The following is an 18,374-nucleotide window of genomic DNA, read 5'->3' on the forward strand; positions in this document are numbered from 1 at the left end:
ATGTTTCTTGATGTCTCATCATTAAACAGTGACCCATCACTGATTTAAACTAGACAGCACTCATCCCACATCAGACTTTGTCAGCTTACGTTTGTTTTGGCAGCAATCCTAAAACAGAGTACACCACAACCCACATCTGACGCAGGAGTCAGGAGGGATGATCACAGTGTTTAACTTGGCTCTGGTTTCCTGTTTGAAGTACGAGATATATACACCCCAGGCTGCATGAGTTCTGCCTTTTCCCCTTACCCATATCTGCTCAACTGCTCTGATACCCCTTGCGTGCACATCTCTCACAGAAATGAATCTCTTGGGCATCACTGTGGTTCTGGTGCTACTGGCGGGGGTATGGGCTCAGATCAATGTGCTACGACCTCAGTGCGACTCCGCTGAAGCAGAGGAGGCTGCTCTAGTGGCTCAGGATTACCTCAATGCCCAGCATGCCCACGGCTACAAGTATGCACTGAACAGGATCGAGGACATCAAGATCCTCAGTAAGGTAAGTCAGTAAGTAAGTGAGTAAGTGAGACAGGCAAAGACGTTTATACAGTAAGTTACTGCTTTTCCTCTCCTGTTTTTCAGCTTTGAAGCAAGAGCAGGGCTGCCGTACAGAACATACTCATCACTTTTTTTTTTTTCTCTTGGTCATTAGATAATACAATCACATCATTTGGAAGATTTAACTATGGACTGTGATTTCTTCTTTCTTTCTTTTTCTTTCTGTGTCATGCAGCCAAAGTGGCGTATGGCGCATCTGCAAGCAAACTTTTGCAGAGACAAAAATCAACATTTCCTTTGCTTTACTTTTCAGTGTCATCTCAAACTATATATGCATATTCATTCAGAACATTTCACTTTAGGGGTTTCTGTCTACGTGGAAATCAGTCAACACGTTGCAGATTTCTGTCAAATAACTGTCTGATGCATTAGATTTAAAAAAACAAACAAATAATGTTTCGTTTGACCTTTCCTCAGCCTGATGGAGACACATATGTCCTGGAAGTTGACCTGCTGGAGACAGACTGTCATGTGTTGGACCCCACACCTATTGCCAACTGCACAGTCAGACCCAAAATATTGACGGTGAGACTACATACCATTAGCACACTCTAATATTTGATGAACAGGATTTTAATGAAACATAAAAATGATGACAATTTTAGGCCATAAAATAATGAGAACAGTAAATGTCCAGATTGACTGTTGTGCAATTTTCCCTGATTCTTTGTCCCCAACCAGGCAGTAGAAGGAGACTGTGATGTGGTGCTGAAGAAGGTGGGGGGAGCTCTGACGGTCACAGCTTTCAAGTGTAAAACCGAGGGTAAATCTTACAGATCACGTGTTTAGTCATATGAACTCAGACACACACATACATTTAGATCATGCCACACAAGAGTCAGCCGACACACAAAAACCTGCATGTGTCTTTCCTTGATGACATATAGAGTCAACAGAGGACCTGTGCTTGGGCTGTGCTACCCTCCTTCCCCTAAACGACACCACAGCACTGGACCTTGTCCATGCCTCTCTGGCAACCTTCAACAACATGACTGTGAACGTAACATACACGGTTTTGGAGGTTGGAAGGATGTCATCCCAGGTGGGCCCAAGCATAATCTGTTCAGTCTTTCATCAGATTTAATGCTCCTGCACATTTTCATTGGTATCTATTAGTACATCGATACTTTTCAATATCTTGTTTCAGGTTGTGTCTGGCGGCCCAATCTATTCTGCAGAATATGTTGTTGTTGAGGCTAATTGCACTGATGGTGGCTGTGTGCCCCTGAATGACGCCATGGCTGTAAGTACACAACGCATCAGTTTAGCTTCCCAAAACAAAGACAGTTTTTAAAAGAACAGAGGAGTAATTGTTCTCTAAACTACTACTGGAATCATTTATTACACTCACTTTCATGGCTGTGATTGCAAGATGATCAAGAAGATAGATAAATGATAAATCTAGTGATCAAAGCCCCGCTGCACATCAAAATGAAGAAAATGGTGGAAAAGGTTCTGTTTTTTGTCCCCCCCTCCCAGCTCCGTGGAATTTGTTATGCCAAAGGTGTGACTGCTGTTCACTCAGTAGACTGCAAGATGTTTTCCACTCTGGTAAAATAACGTATTTAACTACTTTCAATAATTCTTGATGGTCAAAAATAAGTCAAAAACTTAACTATACTACACTTATATAGATGACTTTTCCTTAGCCTCTGTTGGTTCACACTTTTTCAGATGCCTGTTGTAGATGTCAACAGCACTGCAGCTGCAGCTCCTGCCTTGCCACCAGTGGTTCACGCGCATACAAGCAGCCTGTCACACAAGCATGGTTTGAAACACCACAAACTGACTGCTATACATGACCCTCAGCTAAGTGGCCTTCTGTCTGCAGAATCAACAGAGTCAGCTGAAGTTGTACCTGTAGCCCCTGCAGTTGTACCTGTAGCCCCTGCTGTGGTTGATGTTGTGGTTGATGTTGCTGCTGATCCAGCTGCTGCTGATCCTGCTCCAGTTGCTGCTGATCCTGCTCCAGCTGCTGACAGTGTATCAGCCTCAGATGCCTCATCCAGTGCTGAGGTGCCTGTTGTTGTGGTGAAGAGAGAGATAGCTGCTGCACCCGCTTCTGCAGTGGTTGACACCCCTGCAACTCAAACAGACCCCATTGCTCTTGTGCCAGTGTGCCCAGGAAGGGTCAGATTCTTCTAAGTGTTCAGGTCCCAAAGACTCTATACTTTCTCCCTTCAGCTACACTGGTACTAGAGTAATTTCAGACTGATAAATGAATATGTCCTGTGATGGGTAGATGTAACACTAATACACTTCCTACAAACAATACATTTGAAATTGCTGAATCACAGAAGAGCATTGTGCATTGCAAAACAACTCTGTAAAATATAAAATAAGATTTGTATTTCATGTTGAATAAATCTATCAAGTCAAACCTTGTTTTGCTCTTATTTTATGGCCATGCATCCTTTAAAATATACTAAAACACTTCTACTTCAGTAGATTTAATAGCAGTCAGATGAGTTACCCAAAGCCATACAGGTTTGATGAGGATAATAACCTCTATACAGAGCTTTGAGGAAACACAGGTACCAAAATCCATTTAATCATTCATGCCATCTTTTGGTGATTGCAAAACAGTGATGTTTGCCAATTGTGTTGACTCAGGCCAATGACATTCCTGTGTACCCACTGACATTTCCATTAAACAAAAAACAAAGTATTTATAATTTAATTACCCAGTAGTCATTACTGTGAAGCAAAAATGTAAGCTCATATTCAGAAGGGGGGTATACATCAGGTGCAAGAGTTACTATGAAACTTTTGAAAAGAGTTTCTAGGAACAAGCACAAAAAAAAAAAAAAAAAAAAAAAAGGTTTTAGGACAGTTGTGCTTAGAGGCCACTGTTGATGAATGGGCAAATTCTAGTTCATGTATTTACATTAATGGGTCAACGTTCAGGAAGTACCAGTTCATGGTAAAGCAAAATAAGCAAGAAACGCAAGTTCAACAAGGGCAATGCACCTTTCGATTCTAAACAGCGGATATAATTCCAACAAGTCCTGAGTCATCTGTTAACTTTTAAAGTAGTCCTTGACTGCCCATGTCACAAGAGATAAGGACTTCTATAACTTGCTGCTCTTAGGCCCACTTTCTCCTACCCACCATTAGCAAAATTGAAACAAATCCTTTAAATTAAAAACAAAAGCTGGTCATCTGTTTTAATTGTTTATTCGCTGAAGTAAATTCATTTCTGCTTTGGATTTCCACCTCTCTGAATGGGTTGGTTCAGTCCTGAAAGAGACACACATTAGTCAAAAAGACTAGGTTAAGAAGTTTTTAGAAATCAAAATGCTTTACCTTTACCGTTTACTTGGTCAGCTGCAGATCTCCATTGTTGAAATGCCTTTCCAGGAACGTGAGCTGGAATCCTTTGGCTGGAGCCTTGAGGTGTCATGGGTTTCCAGTTTGAGTCAAAGAATTTAGGATTTAAATGTGCTACACTGAGAGAGGGATCCTGGGGCGAGGGCACAAAATGAGGACCACCCAAAGCAGAAAGAGGCAACAGTAAACTTTTTGATTCATCACCAGGCCTTGGCATGTAGTTTACATTACTAGGTAAGGGATTGGACATCCCATTCCCCAGCCATTTGGGATGCTGGGTTTTTTCCTGCAAGGGCCTTAAATTCTGAGGACGCTGGTGTTTGCCACTATGATGCCTCACAAGATTTTGTGCCAGGTTTGCATCATGACCCAGGTGTCTGGAAGGAAGCACAGGCTCACTGAATCTGTTGACCTCTCTGCCTGGTGGGCCATGCTGCAGCAGCACATAACTCTTTGGTTCAGAATAGGCTGTTACAGTTTGGTCATGTCTGGCTAATTTCTTTGAGCCACTCACTATTGGTTGTACAGAGTTGTTGGGAAGGGCAGGCTTGTTATAAGTAGGCGCTTGAGCATCTTGAAGCATGTAGTAAGGGACCTGAAGATGATCAAGTTCACTTTGGACTTTAGGATGTGTTTGAGATTCACTAGATTTTGTGTTGGGTGGCTGCAGTTCCTTGGCTGTAGGTTTATTTTGCTGCTTTGCTGTGTGCTGCTGCTGTTGATTCTGGCTAATAAAAGACATGAAATTAGGTCCAGAGGGACTATTTGTGTTCCCAGCTGATAAGTAATTTTGCTGCTTTGGGGGCTGTATATATGGCACCACTGGGATTACTGGTTCATTACCTGGAGCTTGAGTTTTAGAGGGCACACTGTAATGAGTTGATTGACTTTGTGCCAAATTTTGCAGGTCCACAAATTGTGGAGGATATAGCCAATAAGGATACAGTGAATTGGGTACAGAATAAGGGTAATTTGGATCAAAATGTGTAGGCTTGCTGGGATTACTTTCAGGAAGTGCAGCAGGGTTGCCATCTGGTGGCTGGAGATATGGCTGTTTTTCATTTCCAGAGGAAATGGACTGAGGTGAAATAGGTGCAGAAGTGGATGTTATGGCAGTTTCAGTTGGTTTTTGAGGAGGAGGAGAAACAAAGCCATTGGCAAACCCAGAAGATGCCACTGAAGGCAGGAATGGCAGTCCTGGATATACTGGAGGTGCATCTTTGTCAGGCCCAGCTTGCACAATATGATGGAGATGTTGATGAAAAGCAATTTGCGGACAGCAGTTAGAAAATCCAGATGGGCAAAACTGAGGGCAGTACACAGGTGGAATATATGAAGAGCCTAGTTCAGGGACTTGTGGAATTTGACCACCTTTACTAGGCTTTGAAATTGCCGATTCTGGGGAGGTTTGACCACTGGCTGGAGACGTGGCCTGTTGTGGTTGTTGCATGGAGGTAGATGGGGACACTGTTAGAGGTTGGGGGTGCTGGGGCAGCTTCACATAGTGGTATGGGCTAAAGTGGTGAGGCACCTGGCTCTCTGGATGTTTGACAGGTGAAGGCTTTTCACTTTGGACTGGATTTACAGTGGGAACTTTAACACCATTTGTTCCAACAGCTGGTGGCTTGAATGACTGAGGGTAAGAAGGTTTGTCTAGATGTTCCTTTGGTGTCTCACTTGCTAGGGGCTTTGGAACAGCAGTTGTCTTCTCAGGCTCTGGCTGGGGGAAGAAGGGATACCATGGCTGGTACATTTGGCCCTGTGGAGCTTCAGGCTGTGGTGGCTTTGGAGCTGCTTGATTTTCAAGCTCTGGTTGGGGGAAGAAGGGATACAGTGGCTGGTACATTTGGCCCTGTGGATCTTCAGGCAGTGGAGACTTTGGAGCTGGTTGATTTTCAGGCTCTGGCTGGGGGATGAAAGGATACAGTGGCTGGTACATTTGGCCCTGTGGAGCTTCAGGCTGTGGAGGCTTTGGAGCTGGTTGATTTTCAGGCTCTGGCTGGGGAATGAAAGGATACAGTGGCTGGTACATTTGGCCCTGTGGAGCTTCAGGCTGTGGAGGCTTTGGAGCTGGTTGATTTTCAGGCTCTGGCGGGGGGGTGATGGGATACAGTGGCTGGTACATTTGGCCCTGTGGAGCGTCAGGCTGTGGAGGCTTTGGACCTGGTTGATTTTCAGGCTCTGGCTGGGGGAAGAAGGGATACAATGACTGGTACATTTGGCCCTGTGGAGCTTCAGGATGTGGAGGCTTTGGAGCTGGCTGATTTTCAGGCTCAAGGTGGAAAGGGTTAGGGTAGAAAGGACCAGGGTAGAAAGGATTGTATAAGTGGCCTTGATGAGCTTCAGGCTGTGGTGGACCTTTGCTCTCCGGAACTGATTTGCCAGGTGACAATTTCTCAGGGGCTTCAGGTATAGATACCTTAGGTTGCAATGTGCTGAGGGATTGTATTTGGCCCTCTGGAGCTGGTGTAGGGGTTTGTGTGGGTGGCACAAGTGCATAAGGACCTTGAGGCAAAAATAGATATGGGTAGAATGTCTGGTATATTTGTTCCTCAGAAACTGGGGGCTTTGGTAGCACAGGGTGTTCAGGTAATAGTTTTCCAGGATACAGTGGATAAGGAGGTTCCACTTGGGGAGCTTCAGATGCTGGTGGCTGTGGTGGCCAAGGGTAAGGAGGAAGCAGATAAAGGGGTTTGTGTTCTTGGCTCTCAGATGGTCCTATGGGTTCCTGTGGAGGCTGAGATGGGTGGTTAGGTGGATTTGTAAGGAAAGGTTCTTTCACTTTACCAGGTGGGGGTTTAGTTACTGGTGGCTCTTTAGGAAGAGTATCAGGCTTTGGTGGTTGAGGATAAATTGGAAGAGGGTAGGAAGGCTGCCATCTTTGGTCCTTAGTTATGACAGTTGGAGCTGTAAAAGGTAAAGGTGTCGGTTCAGGACTTTGTGCAGGAGGGACACCGTCAGGGTTAGGTAGCTTAACATAGAATGGATAAGGGTAAAGAGGTTGCTTCTCTTGGCCATCAAGCTGTTGAGTGGATTGAGGCTTTAGAGGAAGTTCTTTTCCAGGCCTTTCAGGTTGAGCTGGCCATGGGTAAAAGGGTGATGGCACAATTGGTTGGGGCACTTGTCCCTCAGGGTTCAATGGCAGCTTTGCAGGAGGAACAGTTTGGGAATGCTGTCCATCATTTTTCTTGATCAGAGGTAGAGTTGGCTGTACAGCAGGTGTAGGTTTAGTGTCTGGATTTGCAGGGTAAGGGTAATAGAAATTCGGGTAAAAAGGGAAGTAAGGCAACTGAGGTTGATAGAAATCCTTTGGCCCCTGATTTGGTTTCTCGTTCAATACCTCTGGGTTCTGTGGAAAACCTGGTACCTTGGGAACAGCAGATGGTGTAGGGTCAAGAGCACGGGTTGAAGCAGAATTATGTGATGGTGTTGAGTGATATGGTGCTTTGCTTGTTGTTTCAGTCTGTGTTGGAACCCTTGCTGGGATTTTTGTGGGTTCAGGTTGAGCTGGTGACAGCGATGGACAGGAAATTTTAGTTTCTCCACCTCCATCCAATTCAAGGGTGTACATTCCATCCTGAAACACAAAAGCTGGTTATGCCAAATGATTTTCCCCCCCCCATTAACAAATTCAGAAATTTGTGTCATACCTTTTTCTCCAGACAGGGTGAATAGCGAACAGAGATGACCACACCTTCAGGATGTACAACTACACTGAACCCACATCTAGGTGAGGCTTTCATCAGTGGCTCCCAGTTACCATTCACTGTAAAAGGAACACATTACTGCCAGGCACATTGGCTAAAAAGTCCCATGACAAATTCTCAGGGTCCCCACTCTAAGGAATTGATGGCAACAAACCATAAGCTATCTATGAAAAAGATAATCCAATTTATAAACTTAGACTAAACTCTGACTAACTCCTACAGCCAAAACCTGTCACAGCTTCCTGAAGTATACCCTCCTGCCAAAGGGTTTCTCCTTCAAACTTGTATAATAAGTTGACAGCTACTCAACACATGACGGGAGAAATTATGGCCAATTCAGTGCTTTAATAGGCATTATAGAATCAGAATTGATTTCCAGACTGAATAAAAAAGATGCAACAAATAAAACAGCTTGCAATGCCAAATTACAGTTAGGATTGGGACAGTTATAATAGTTCATAAAGTAAGCAGATAATACATTTGTATCAAGGACAGGATGAGTTCTTATTTTTCCAGGACAATTTAATGTCACCAGCAAGTACATGCTGCACCACTGTCTTGTCTGTGCTTTGTTCTCAAATGTTTCAAAGACTTCAGTGCAAACACTGAAGAGCAGGAAAAGCACAGGTGTCACTAATGATGCAGTAAGGAAGTATGCACAATTCTAGGACAGCTAAATTGATGTAGCCATTAAGCAATTTGTTACACTTTTGACAGTTAAATGTCAACAGGGAAGTGCAGCAAACATGTTTTATTCATTGTTAATCTCAAACAGAAGACATGAAACTGATAAGAAACTTACGATGTAGTTTAATTTTAGCAACAGAGACCGTCCATTCCAGTTTCACAACCATGCCCTCACCATGGCAGGTGACCATTGGAGGGTTAGGTGAAGACTGCCTCAAAGGGCATGACATTCTCACTGGTAACCCCAACCAACGCAATGGGAGAACATAGTTATCATCCTGAAACCAGTAAGAAAAATGTTAACAAGTGTAGATTTTTCAAGAGCGCAGTGAGTTCACAATAAAGTATCCCACCTCAAGAGCAACAAAGCAACCATCATAAGGTGCAACTAAGAGCAAATCTCTCCGTGTTGACCTGACGGTGTAACCACAACTTGGTGGCAGCTTGGACAGAGGCAAAGGAGACAGGCGACTTCCTGAGAGATTCAGTTATGCAGAAGGGGATTAAAAAAAATTACATGAAACTGTTCTGCACATGCTTCAAATATTGTGTATGAACGATAAAGTTGTAAATTAATGGCTCCTTATGAGACCGAAAATTTACCCCTGTCCACAAAGAAGAGAGATCCCGGGGTAGAAGCAGCATCTTGGACTTGAAGCTTCATGGAGTCTCCAGTACATTCAACCTTTGGTTCCATTTTAAGGAATCGTTCCACCGCTGCATTGTCATCTCCATGTCCTTTAGGTTGCCCGGGCTGCCCCCAACCTTTTCAAAATAAGGCATTATTCAAGTTAAGATGTACACCATTATGAAAGTATTTAAACAGTGCATATACAGATTCAGTTACAAGCCTAAAAGGTCAAACAGTGTTAAGTCATGATTAACAACTTTGTGGACTTTGTGCAGATTTGTAATACAGACTGTAACTGTACATACCCATGTCTGCTTGGTAATCTGTATCAGCACCTCCCAGAGAATTTTGCCCAATTAAGAGTCTTCCATGATGCAGTTCACTTCCTGTAGCTTGACCGTGGCTGAGCGTTGAGTTTCCTCTAAATTTATCCATTGCTTTAAGCTTTGCTAATCTTGTGCAATGGCAACTAGCAACCAAAAACAGTCCTACACATAATAAAATCTTAGTGGCCCCTCTCTCTCTACACGCCATTGGAACAAAGAAAAAGCACTGCCCAGGCAGATTGCCTCAGCAGTGTGCTGCAAATGCTGAACTCTTCTCTGAACAGGCAGTTTTAAAGGCTGAGCATGTGAGGTTAGATCTTAATTATGACTAATCAAACACCTGACCACATCAGGTTCTGCCAATCATGCAATTAAGGGTGGGCTGTCAATATGTGGCCCAGAATGCCCCATGCTAAGAAGCTGGCATGTGGCCTCAGGCTACGTTTAGACTCAGGGAAAACGCATATGTTGTCATGCGGTTTGTCCTCTGTTTACATGCAAGGAGTTTTTTTTGTTTTGTTTTGTTTTTCATGGAAAACAATCTTTTTTTTTAAACTCTGGCCAAAGTGGAGATTTCTGAAAACGCCAATTATGCGTTGGCATGTAAATAGGGTTAAACAGTGTTTTAGGTTCCGAAACGTCACAACATGCGACTGAAAATACGTCACATGAGCGACCTATGTTTACACTCGCGCCCTTAGGTTTGGCATAGTTGTGATGGCAAATTATTGAGTTATGTGACACTAGTTGAGTAGGTAAGAATCCATTCAAAGTAATGAATTCTCATTAGTGACGGCCTGCAGCCCACTGAAAATGTTGATTTTCCTCCAGCTTTCTGCAAAGAATCAATTTCATAGGCTAGTCATTTCTGGGATTCAGGAAGAGAGAACCTGATTACATCCCCTGACACTTAGTCTCCCATTACAGAATGAATAGCCTGAGTAGTGCTTTTCTGTATGGGTGTACAAGATCCACACCTACATCAGTCATTGCTCATGTAGTAGATTGTTAATACAATAAGTTTCAGCTGGATACCTGAATAAAAACTAGACTTGCAAACTCTTGAATCAGTCAACATACAAGTTTGTACTCACAAGGCAACACACAGGAGATACTGGCTTTACCTCTGGTTGGAATAACTTTTATTTGATCTGTCTGTAAACAACAGGTCTCATCAATTCATGGCATTTGAAATAGCAGATTTTGTGGCAGAAGGAATTTCCAACTAAAAAAAAAAAAGAAAGAAAGAAAGAAAACATATTGCAAACTTATTTTTCTGTCATTTAATTCTGTACATATTCCACAAAGTCTGGAGATTACTGATGCCAAAATATCCCTTAGGAAAGTGCCATTGAAAGTTACTTCTTGCTGGGGCAGCAGTTAAAAATCCAACTCGTAGTAGCAACAGATCAGATCGATTTTATGGCACAGAACACACAGTTATTCTCAGAAAATTTTCACAAGACAACTTACAAATGTTCTTATTCCAACCAACACCATTTTCAGTATGTTTAGTGTACACAGCATCTTTTTTTTCTTTTAAATATACTTCTAAGTACCGTACTATGACAATTTGTGAATACACCTTTGATGACTAAAGCACAAGGCAAATAATTCCAAGTTGTTGGAGCACAACAGCCTGGGTTTACAGTCAAAATGCATTCATACTGTAGTAAAATGACATTTCCATTTCATCGGTTAATGGATATGAAGTTAGCAACAAATCAATTAGTGATGAAAAGTTTAGTGTTGAAGCCTAAGGAAGCAGTTAAATGTTTTACAGTCATCTGAAGTTGTCTTTAATGATTTACAGTCAACAGGTGATGCCAACAATCATCATTCAGAATAAGGTGAAGTAATTCTGAGAATCCTCTTATACTGACAATTGGTCCATCGGGGATGGAGAAAAGTATATTTTCACAAACATGAGCGGGTAGTGATTTACAGAAAAATTTGCACATAGCAGAAGCCGACTGACAAATGATTGAGCTGTCACAGAGGTGGAATGTCCACTGAGACTCCTGGTTGGGGTGAAATATCATGACAATATCTTGAGACCTCAGCAATGCTGACCTTACACTACACTCAAACAACAGCCCAAAACCACATCATTAACTTCTAAGACCACATTCAGGTACAACAGCAAAAGCATGTGATGGAGGGGAAAAGAAGCTGTGCTTGATGGTGATGAGGTGATACATACAGGACTCTGTCAGAGGGAATCTGTCATTTCTTTAATGGAGGCTTGAAGACTCGAAGATGGAGGCAGATGAGAAGATGATTTTGGCTGGAATATTACGCTGGGAGAGGGAGGGGATGGGGCTGGGATCTGTATGCTAAAGGGGGTATGCATGCAACTTTTAAATGCCCACATGCTGATGAAAACACAAAAACAAAACAAAACTGGCATCTTTTAGTAATGCTCACAAAGCATAACGATGCAAACTGTCGGCACCATTACATGTGTACTTCCCCTTGGAATATCAGCCAGTTTCTATGTAAATGTTACACAAAGCGAGTCCAGATTCGTGTTACTTTTATGACAATTTACAATCATTTTTTCCCGCTCATTTGGTTAATAAACATTTCAATGAACATGCTGTTACTGTAGTGCCATAAACATGAGAGTACGATGTTTAAGTGGGGAAGGTTTAAAAAAAAAAAAAAAAAAAAGGGTGGGGGGGAGTTGAGCAAACAAAAGGCTGCGTATAAAAAGGAGACCGGGGAGGAAGCAACATTGTATGCCATCTAATCCTGGAAGTAGTGTCAACACAATGCGGTGAGTGGGAGTGAGCTGATGGATGGGTGGAGAGGTTGCTCAATATCCAGACTTCCTCAGGTATTCAGCCATTACATGTGCTTTCTTGTTAAGATTTCCACCATGGACCGCCTCCTTTCCCATGACTAAAACCAATACTGGAGCACACAAGGAAAAAAAGAGAAATGAACAAAATTGAAGAGTCTCCCCCCCTACAGGATGAAGGGGGGAACAAAGGTGACACAGTATCTTACCACTCTTCATTGCTATTAAAAGTTTCCAAGACATTTGACTGCTTGCAGGAGAAATCTTAACAGCAATATTTCTTTTCTCTTCTTTTTGTCCCTCAATTTTATCTACGTGAGCTTGAAAACATTAAAACCCTGAATCCCTCAAGTATTTTGCCATTGAGTAAGCCTTCTTATTCAATCCGCCTCCATGGACCCCTTCTTTGCCCATTACAAGAACCAAAACTGAAAGAGAAGAGATAGAAAAAAAAAAGGGACAGTTAAGAAAAGGAAAAGGAAAAGCATTCCAGGTAAGAAGAATTGTCACCAGAAGTCCAGCAATATTCAACTGCGTGTCACACAGGGCTAAGTGTCTGCAGGGTTTCTGTGTTACCATACACTGCAATAGGCGACTTCACCACTTGACACAATGTGGTGTCAATTGGTAGAATTCATCCATGTCCAAAAAATGCAATTAATCACCCACTTGTGTTTCTTAAATAGGGAATTATAAATGAATGAACAAATGAGCAGTCTGTGGGCCCCACACAGCCCTGACCATAACATGTGGTTGACTATGACCACTGCAGCCTTTTTTTAATGCAACAATTATAAACTGCAGTGAGATCAGTGCACTGATTGGTCAGGACAGCTCCTGCTGACCTCCGCTTTTAACAGCAAACCAGATGGAAAACACTAATGAACCAATGGAAACTGTAAAGAAAACATTTGTTGTAAGAGGGTACGGCACTGAAGGAGGGACAGGCTCGTTCTGCCAAATATACATGTCAGGGGCTAATTAAGGTGCACCCCCATCTTCTATACAGTTATGTGTAAAGACTGTAGCATCTCACTGCACTTGTCGGTGCAAATTAAATATACGCAACACCTCATTTGTGCTCTTCTGACTAGTCTTCAGTAAGTACAACATGCAAAGCAGGAAGATGACAGGTGGAAGTCTCAATAGAAAAGAAGGCAGTGTTGGGAAAATGAAGGAAAACAGATCTTGGTTTTGATTGCAATCAGTGTTTCCCACACAAAAAATGTGGTGGCGCACTCAGGTTTTTTGTTTGTTTGTTTGTTTTAAATACAATGCAATTTTGTAGCCAATTACCAAAAGTCTTAGGACTACAGACCTGAGAAAATTCTCAACCTGTGAGAAACACTGGAGCAATATCAGACAATGAGGACCATAAAGGCAAACAGACTGGAGTAGGCAAACCCTGGTTTATATGAGGTTTATAATTCAGACTATTAACTAAATGCATGTAATATATATTAAAGTTTTGAGAGCTTTGTGACTCTGGGCCCTGACTCACAAAAGCCATTTGTGAGCACTTCTTACATGCACATTGGAAATTGTAGCAAGTCAATAGAAAATGCTCTGGAAATAAGGCTGCAACTAACAATTATCATCATCTATTACACTGCAGATTTCTTTTCTCAATCCTGTCAATATAATGTTATAAAATGGTGTAAAATCCCTTGCATAATTTACTACAACCCAGAGTGATGTCTTCAAATGACAGTCCAAATAGCTTAAGTTAGTCATGCATGACAAACAAAACCATCAAATTTTCACACTTAAGAAGCTGGAACCAGCAAATGTTTGGTCAGGACAGGCTCCTGATTGTCAGTGTCCATAAATCACAAAACTCATGTATCATAGCTCTCATGACAGAAACATGATGGTGTATTAACCTACAAAAGGCAGCATTTTGATATCTGCAATGAAGTGAAACTACACTTTTACCTTTTCCGGCTCTCCCCACAGAGATATTGTATGTAGGTTCTCCTCCTTGGCTCTTTGTCCTGATGTCCATTGTCCAGTCCCCATCATCCTGGAGGCTGTCTCTGAGGACTGAGCACTTCTTTGAGCCCAGAGTGAGACCGCTGGTGTAAAAGGTCTCCCTGTCCTTACCGATAAGGACATCAATTTCTTGAGACTGGAAAAACACACACAAGCACAGGATTGGGACAGAGTCAGTCAGATCATCAGACAGATTACCAGTTACAATGAGTAGCTTAATTCTTCCAAGTATGAAAATGTTGATTAGTTCACATATTAAATCTAACAGCGTTAAGGCAATTTTATGAAGAAAAAAAAAAATGTGTGGATCTAACAGTAATGTAACAGGTGCAGGTGCTCCTGGTGCACAGGTAGACAACGTGGCATTAAACTGTAGCCACTGTAATAAAGGCTCTTTTTTTTATTTTTTTTAACTTTTATACAGTAACAAATCAGTGCCTTTTGACTTTGTGGGGAATTCATTTCCTTTCTTACTTGATTACTCAATCAAATGACAGAAAATTTACAATCAATTTAATTTATACATCAACCAATAATTCAAGCCATTTGTTGATTCTCTGTCATACTATAAAAAGGACATCTAAATGAATGTGTTGAGCTTTAACAAGTTTCATACACAACCTCAGGCTGTGAGGAGTTCTGACAGTGTTTCACTCTTTTCTGACATTCTATAGAGAACAATCGATAACGAAATTTATGCTAGTTGCAGTCCTATTCGTAACATTAATGGATATTGAACTGTAACATGAGGAATCCAAGCTTCATATGAAGAGAGAGGACGCTTGTGAATAGAAGTTGGAAAGCTGGAAATGTATTGATATTTGGACCAGTTTCCCGTCCCTTGCCTGCAGTGAGTGGCGGAAGTAAAGTGACGTATATTCACCGAACTGGCTCTCATGCCGTCCCTCTCAATGAATTAAGAAAGGAAAAGCACATTGTCATTCCCGTCAAAAAACATGAATATGCAGCAACATTGCCCGAGCCCACCATGAGGAGGGTTCATAGCAGGCTGGCCGAGCGTCCGCCAATTTGCCTTTTTAACCACAGGTCGCCGGTAAAGCAGCAGCTTAACGTTAGCTAATCAAAGCGGCCGTGCACACAAAAGCATGCACGCTTTCTTAAGTCAGACACCCGTCTACTCGCTGGTTTTAAATCAGCGTTGGGCTGATTTAAGCTGCGTCTTGATATTTTGATAAGTGCTCTTTCGTGTCAATTAATCACTTCATGACTTCATGGTACGTGCGAGCCACAACGAGTGAAGTCTTATCTGATCCACACGAGGTCTAATCCCGCAGCGTTTCCTTAGCAGGAAATAGCCGAGACAGGCCACTGATGAACTAGCTAGCCCGCTGAGCTAGCACGATACCGTTAGCTTGCTAGTCATTTAGACCCTGCGAGGGTAACGGTTTTAGCGCTATTCAGTCTGCTGGGTGTCTGCGTGGGTGATACACAACAACAATGTCCAACGGAACCACGCTTTCACTCTAATTACCCAATTTTGACTTCTTACCGTGATATTGTTGAAAGTACCACCGGCATGTGCTGCCCAAACATATTTGGCGTCCGTATACCCAACAATGGCGCTATCCTGACAGCTGCCATCGGCCATCAGGTTTTCCACGTAGCTTTGCCAAGACATATTCAAGAAATTGATGCTATATTAAAAATCCCTACAGCTTTGGAAGTGAGCTTATCAAACAGGAGACAGCCAAATCGGAAGAAATCCTACAGACGAATTTAGAGTCTCCAATCTAACCCACACTTCGACGTTAACCAACGTCAAGGCTGGGGCAGCAAAGAAAGCCAGGGCACTGAGGCAGCGGCTGGGTGTAGTCCGTATCAGATCACTCCGCACAATGAGCTCCCGGCGCTTTTATGGCAGCAGGCGGCGGAATAAAGAGGGACTTAACAGCTCAGCCAAGAGTCAACTGTCTGAGGGAATGCCGGGGTGCACAGACCGGCGAGTGCGGCTTTGCTGATTGAATCGTTCAGTTTTTCATTCTTTCATTCATTGAATGCGTTTTCATGTTGTTGGCATTGATGGCAAACACTGTTGAGACAGTTGAGTTTTGGGAGGGACAGCAGTCACCATCAGTGCATACAGGAAGCAAAATGCCCTGAGGTGCTTGTGGATGATGAACTCAACCCAAATCAAATTCCCACTTCCTTAAAAATACAACCTGAAATGTGTGTTTTTTTTTTGTTTTTTTTTTTAATGGTAGGACTTCCCCACTCACTAATAAGCCAATTTCTCCTGCTAAATTTGAATTCTCGTGAGTACTTGAGATACACTACATGTCACTCAAATTTTTATCTGCAGTAGCAACCCTGTTGTTCTGTTTGTGATTCAAACAGTAAATGCTCACTCAGCATTGTCTTATTAGCTTAATACTTTTCCTTATAGGAGAATTGCTGACAAACATGATGTTTCAGATGTCAGCTGAGGTCCAAAGCTCCACACTAGTGTAATAACACAATGCTGTTTGCTCATTCATCTATAACAAATGTGCAATCCCAGTTTGTTGCAAATGGTTACCACTTAGCGCTTTCTAGATATTGGGCTTTAATAAGGTTAGAAGAAAAAAAAGGTTGATTTTTGCTATCAGTATTTCAATTATTTTCACACAAACAGCTTTTAGCTCCGCTGGCCCCCAAACCACAAGGAAGTAAAGTCAATATCAACAAAATACAAGGGTTAAATAAAAGTTTGTTCCAATTCATCTTGTGCAACAGTGGAGTGTTGCAGTGCTGGTGGCTTGCTCAAGAGCACTCTCTAAGCCTTTCCTGTCAAAACCAGGGATCAAACCAATGATTTCCATTACCTCACACGCAAGAGTGTAGGATCCCTCCGATTACTTAAAAAGACAAGTGGTTGCATCATGTCTTCTATTCAGTTCAGATTGAGTCAAGAAAGCAAACGGTCATTTTCCTATAATCCCTAACCAAAGAGATTCTGCCATTAGTGTAGATCTGTCATTGTGCTTGGACTCAGTGAAGTATCTTGCAAGCTGGAGCTAATGCACACAAAGTCCTGCAGTTATTATTATTCTTGCTACTTATATGTTGGATGGCTCAATAATACCAGAAGCACCCCTACCAGCTGGGTTTGTGCGGCTAAGTATATGTTTAAAATAGTTAAACTGAGAAACAAATACTCCCCTCATGCACAAATTAAGAGAAAACTACTTGAGAAAACTTTTATCTTGACATCTACTACATTAAGTGTTCAAGCTTTCCTAGGGTGTAACGCCTCAAGTACAATAAAAAAACAATGCAAATAACTGCATTATAAACATGTAAAGAAAACATGTTTCATTGTTTCAGGCTATGTAACTTACATCGATTTAAAGATTAGAATTGTAGAAGAGATTTGAAGCACAAGGTAAATGATGTAGATGGTGTAAGCAATGCATCTGCAGAAATCGATCATTCAGGGTCTAATCAGTCAGTCAATAATGTGATGGAATTATATGACGTAAGTTGATGTATCCATATATAAAATGCATGACGTTATTTCTAATAAGAATACATTGAGGTACTTTTTGACCACATTGGTGGGTCAGTCATTTTGTTTCTTCATATCTAGATTGGCTCTGCTTGAATTTGCATTTGCTATTAATATGCTGGAATAAAACAACAGCATTAAGGGATACAAGGCAGTTTAGATGGTGGAGAGTTCAATGTTCGTCCATAATAACCAAAAAAAAGGAAAACCAAGTATTCACTCTTGGCCACCAGGGGCAGTGTTTGCTATGGTTTGTGGATACTCATACTGCTCCACTGAATACTGTATTTCTCTGGTGCAGAGCTATGAAAAACATGTCTTGAAAACAGGTACTTAACCCTTTGTTGATTTACAGAGACATGTTGTACATTTGCTTTTAAAATAAAAACACAAAGCTGACACCGACATTCTGACTGAGAATTTTATGCACATCTACTGATATACTTACTTAAGTTCCTCACATTGTAAATAGGCCTAAGTATTGATTTCCCTTTGACTATTAGATAACAACAAAATATTGCATACAAAGTTGACTTTTTCAGCTCACCAAATGCTGCAGCTGTAATGCAGTGCTATGACTTACTCATGCATGATGCATGCTGTTCCTCCAACCGCAAGCTTGGTAAATCAATTCCCTCAGAACACGCTGCTTTCCATGAAATGCTTTCAAAAATTTTATTCAGCTTGACCAACTGGTAAAGATTGCAATAGTGTGGTGATCACAGGAGGTACTAGAGGACCTCTGTCATATCCTGGCTGTAATAAAACCAAGTCTAAATTAATCAGAAATTCCAATTTAAATAATAAAAAGGTTAACCTTTGTTGAAGGTCGATA

General features: G+C 41.9%; 2 protein-coding genes across 3 annotated transcripts; one reads left to right on the forward strand and one right to left on the reverse strand.

The window, feature by feature from the left end:
• Positions 1-235: 235 nt before the first annotated feature.
• Positions 236-2,938, forward strand: LOC143328744 (alpha-2-HS-glycoprotein-like). Its single transcript, XM_076744039.1, has 7 exons — positions 236-499; positions 976-1,083; positions 1,240-1,321; positions 1,446-1,600; positions 1,706-1,801; positions 2,038-2,109; positions 2,233-2,938. Exons 1-7 carry the CDS (start codon positions 302-304, stop codon positions 2,701-2,703), a joined length of 1,182 nt encoding a protein of 393 aa, XP_076600154.1. The 5' UTR covers positions 236-301; the 3' UTR covers positions 2,704-2,938.
• A 7,426-nt stretch (positions 2,939-10,364) lies between these two features.
• LOC143329330 (profilin-2-like) lies at positions 10,365-15,852 on the reverse strand. Of its 2 annotated transcripts, none has more exons than XM_076745170.1 (3): positions 15,545-15,852; positions 13,978-14,170; positions 10,365-12,155 (listed from the first exon to the last, which is right to left on the reverse strand). In XM_076745170.1, exons 1-3 carry the CDS (start codon positions 15,671-15,673, stop codon positions 12,058-12,060), a joined length of 420 nt encoding a protein of 139 aa, XP_076601285.1. In that variant the 5' UTR covers positions 15,674-15,852; the 3' UTR covers positions 10,365-12,057. The 2 variants fall into 2 exon arrangements, with proteins under 2 accessions (XP_076601285.1, XP_076601284.1); XM_076745169.1 differs by having other exon boundaries at positions 10,365-12,470; positions 15,545-15,816.
• Positions 15,853-18,374: the final 2,522 nt, after the last annotated feature.

This window comes from Chaetodon auriga, chromosome 12 (assembly GCF_051107435.1).
Source record: "Chaetodon auriga isolate fChaAug3 chromosome 12, fChaAug3.hap1, whole genome shotgun sequence".
Classification (NCBI taxonomy): Eukaryota; Metazoa; Chordata; class Actinopteri; order Chaetodontiformes; family Chaetodontidae; genus Chaetodon; species Chaetodon auriga.

What these genes read in the sequence shown, in the direction of transcription:
- LOC143328744 (XM_076744039.1), top strand. Translation starts at nt 302, where the DNA reads ATGAATCTCTTGGGCATCACTGTGGTTCTGGTGCTACTGGCGGGGGTA. An exon ending in TTTCAAGTGTAAAACCGAGG is followed by an intron (nt 1,322 to 1,445) that starts GTAAATCTTACA and finishes GATGACATATAG; the next exon opens with AGTCAACAGAGGACCTGTGC. An exon ending in GCAAGATGTTTTCCACTCTG is followed by an intron (nt 2,110 to 2,232) that starts GTAAAATAACGT and finishes ACACTTTTTCAG; the next exon opens with ATGCCTGTTGTAGATGTCAA.
- LOC143329330 (XM_076745170.1), bottom strand. Translation starts at nt 15,673, where the DNA reads ATGTCTTGGCAAAGCTACGTGGAAAACCTGATGGCCGATGGCAGCTGT. An exon ending in GTACTTTCAACAATATCACG is followed by an intron (nt 14,171 to 15,544) that starts GTAAGAAGTCAA and finishes GTGTTTTTCCAG; the next exon opens with TCTCAAGAAATTGATGTCCT. An exon ending in TGTGGGGAGAGCCGGAAAAG is followed by an intron (nt 12,156 to 13,977) that starts GTAAAAGTGTAG and finishes TGTGTGCTCCAG; the next exon opens with TATTGGTTTTAGTCATGGGA.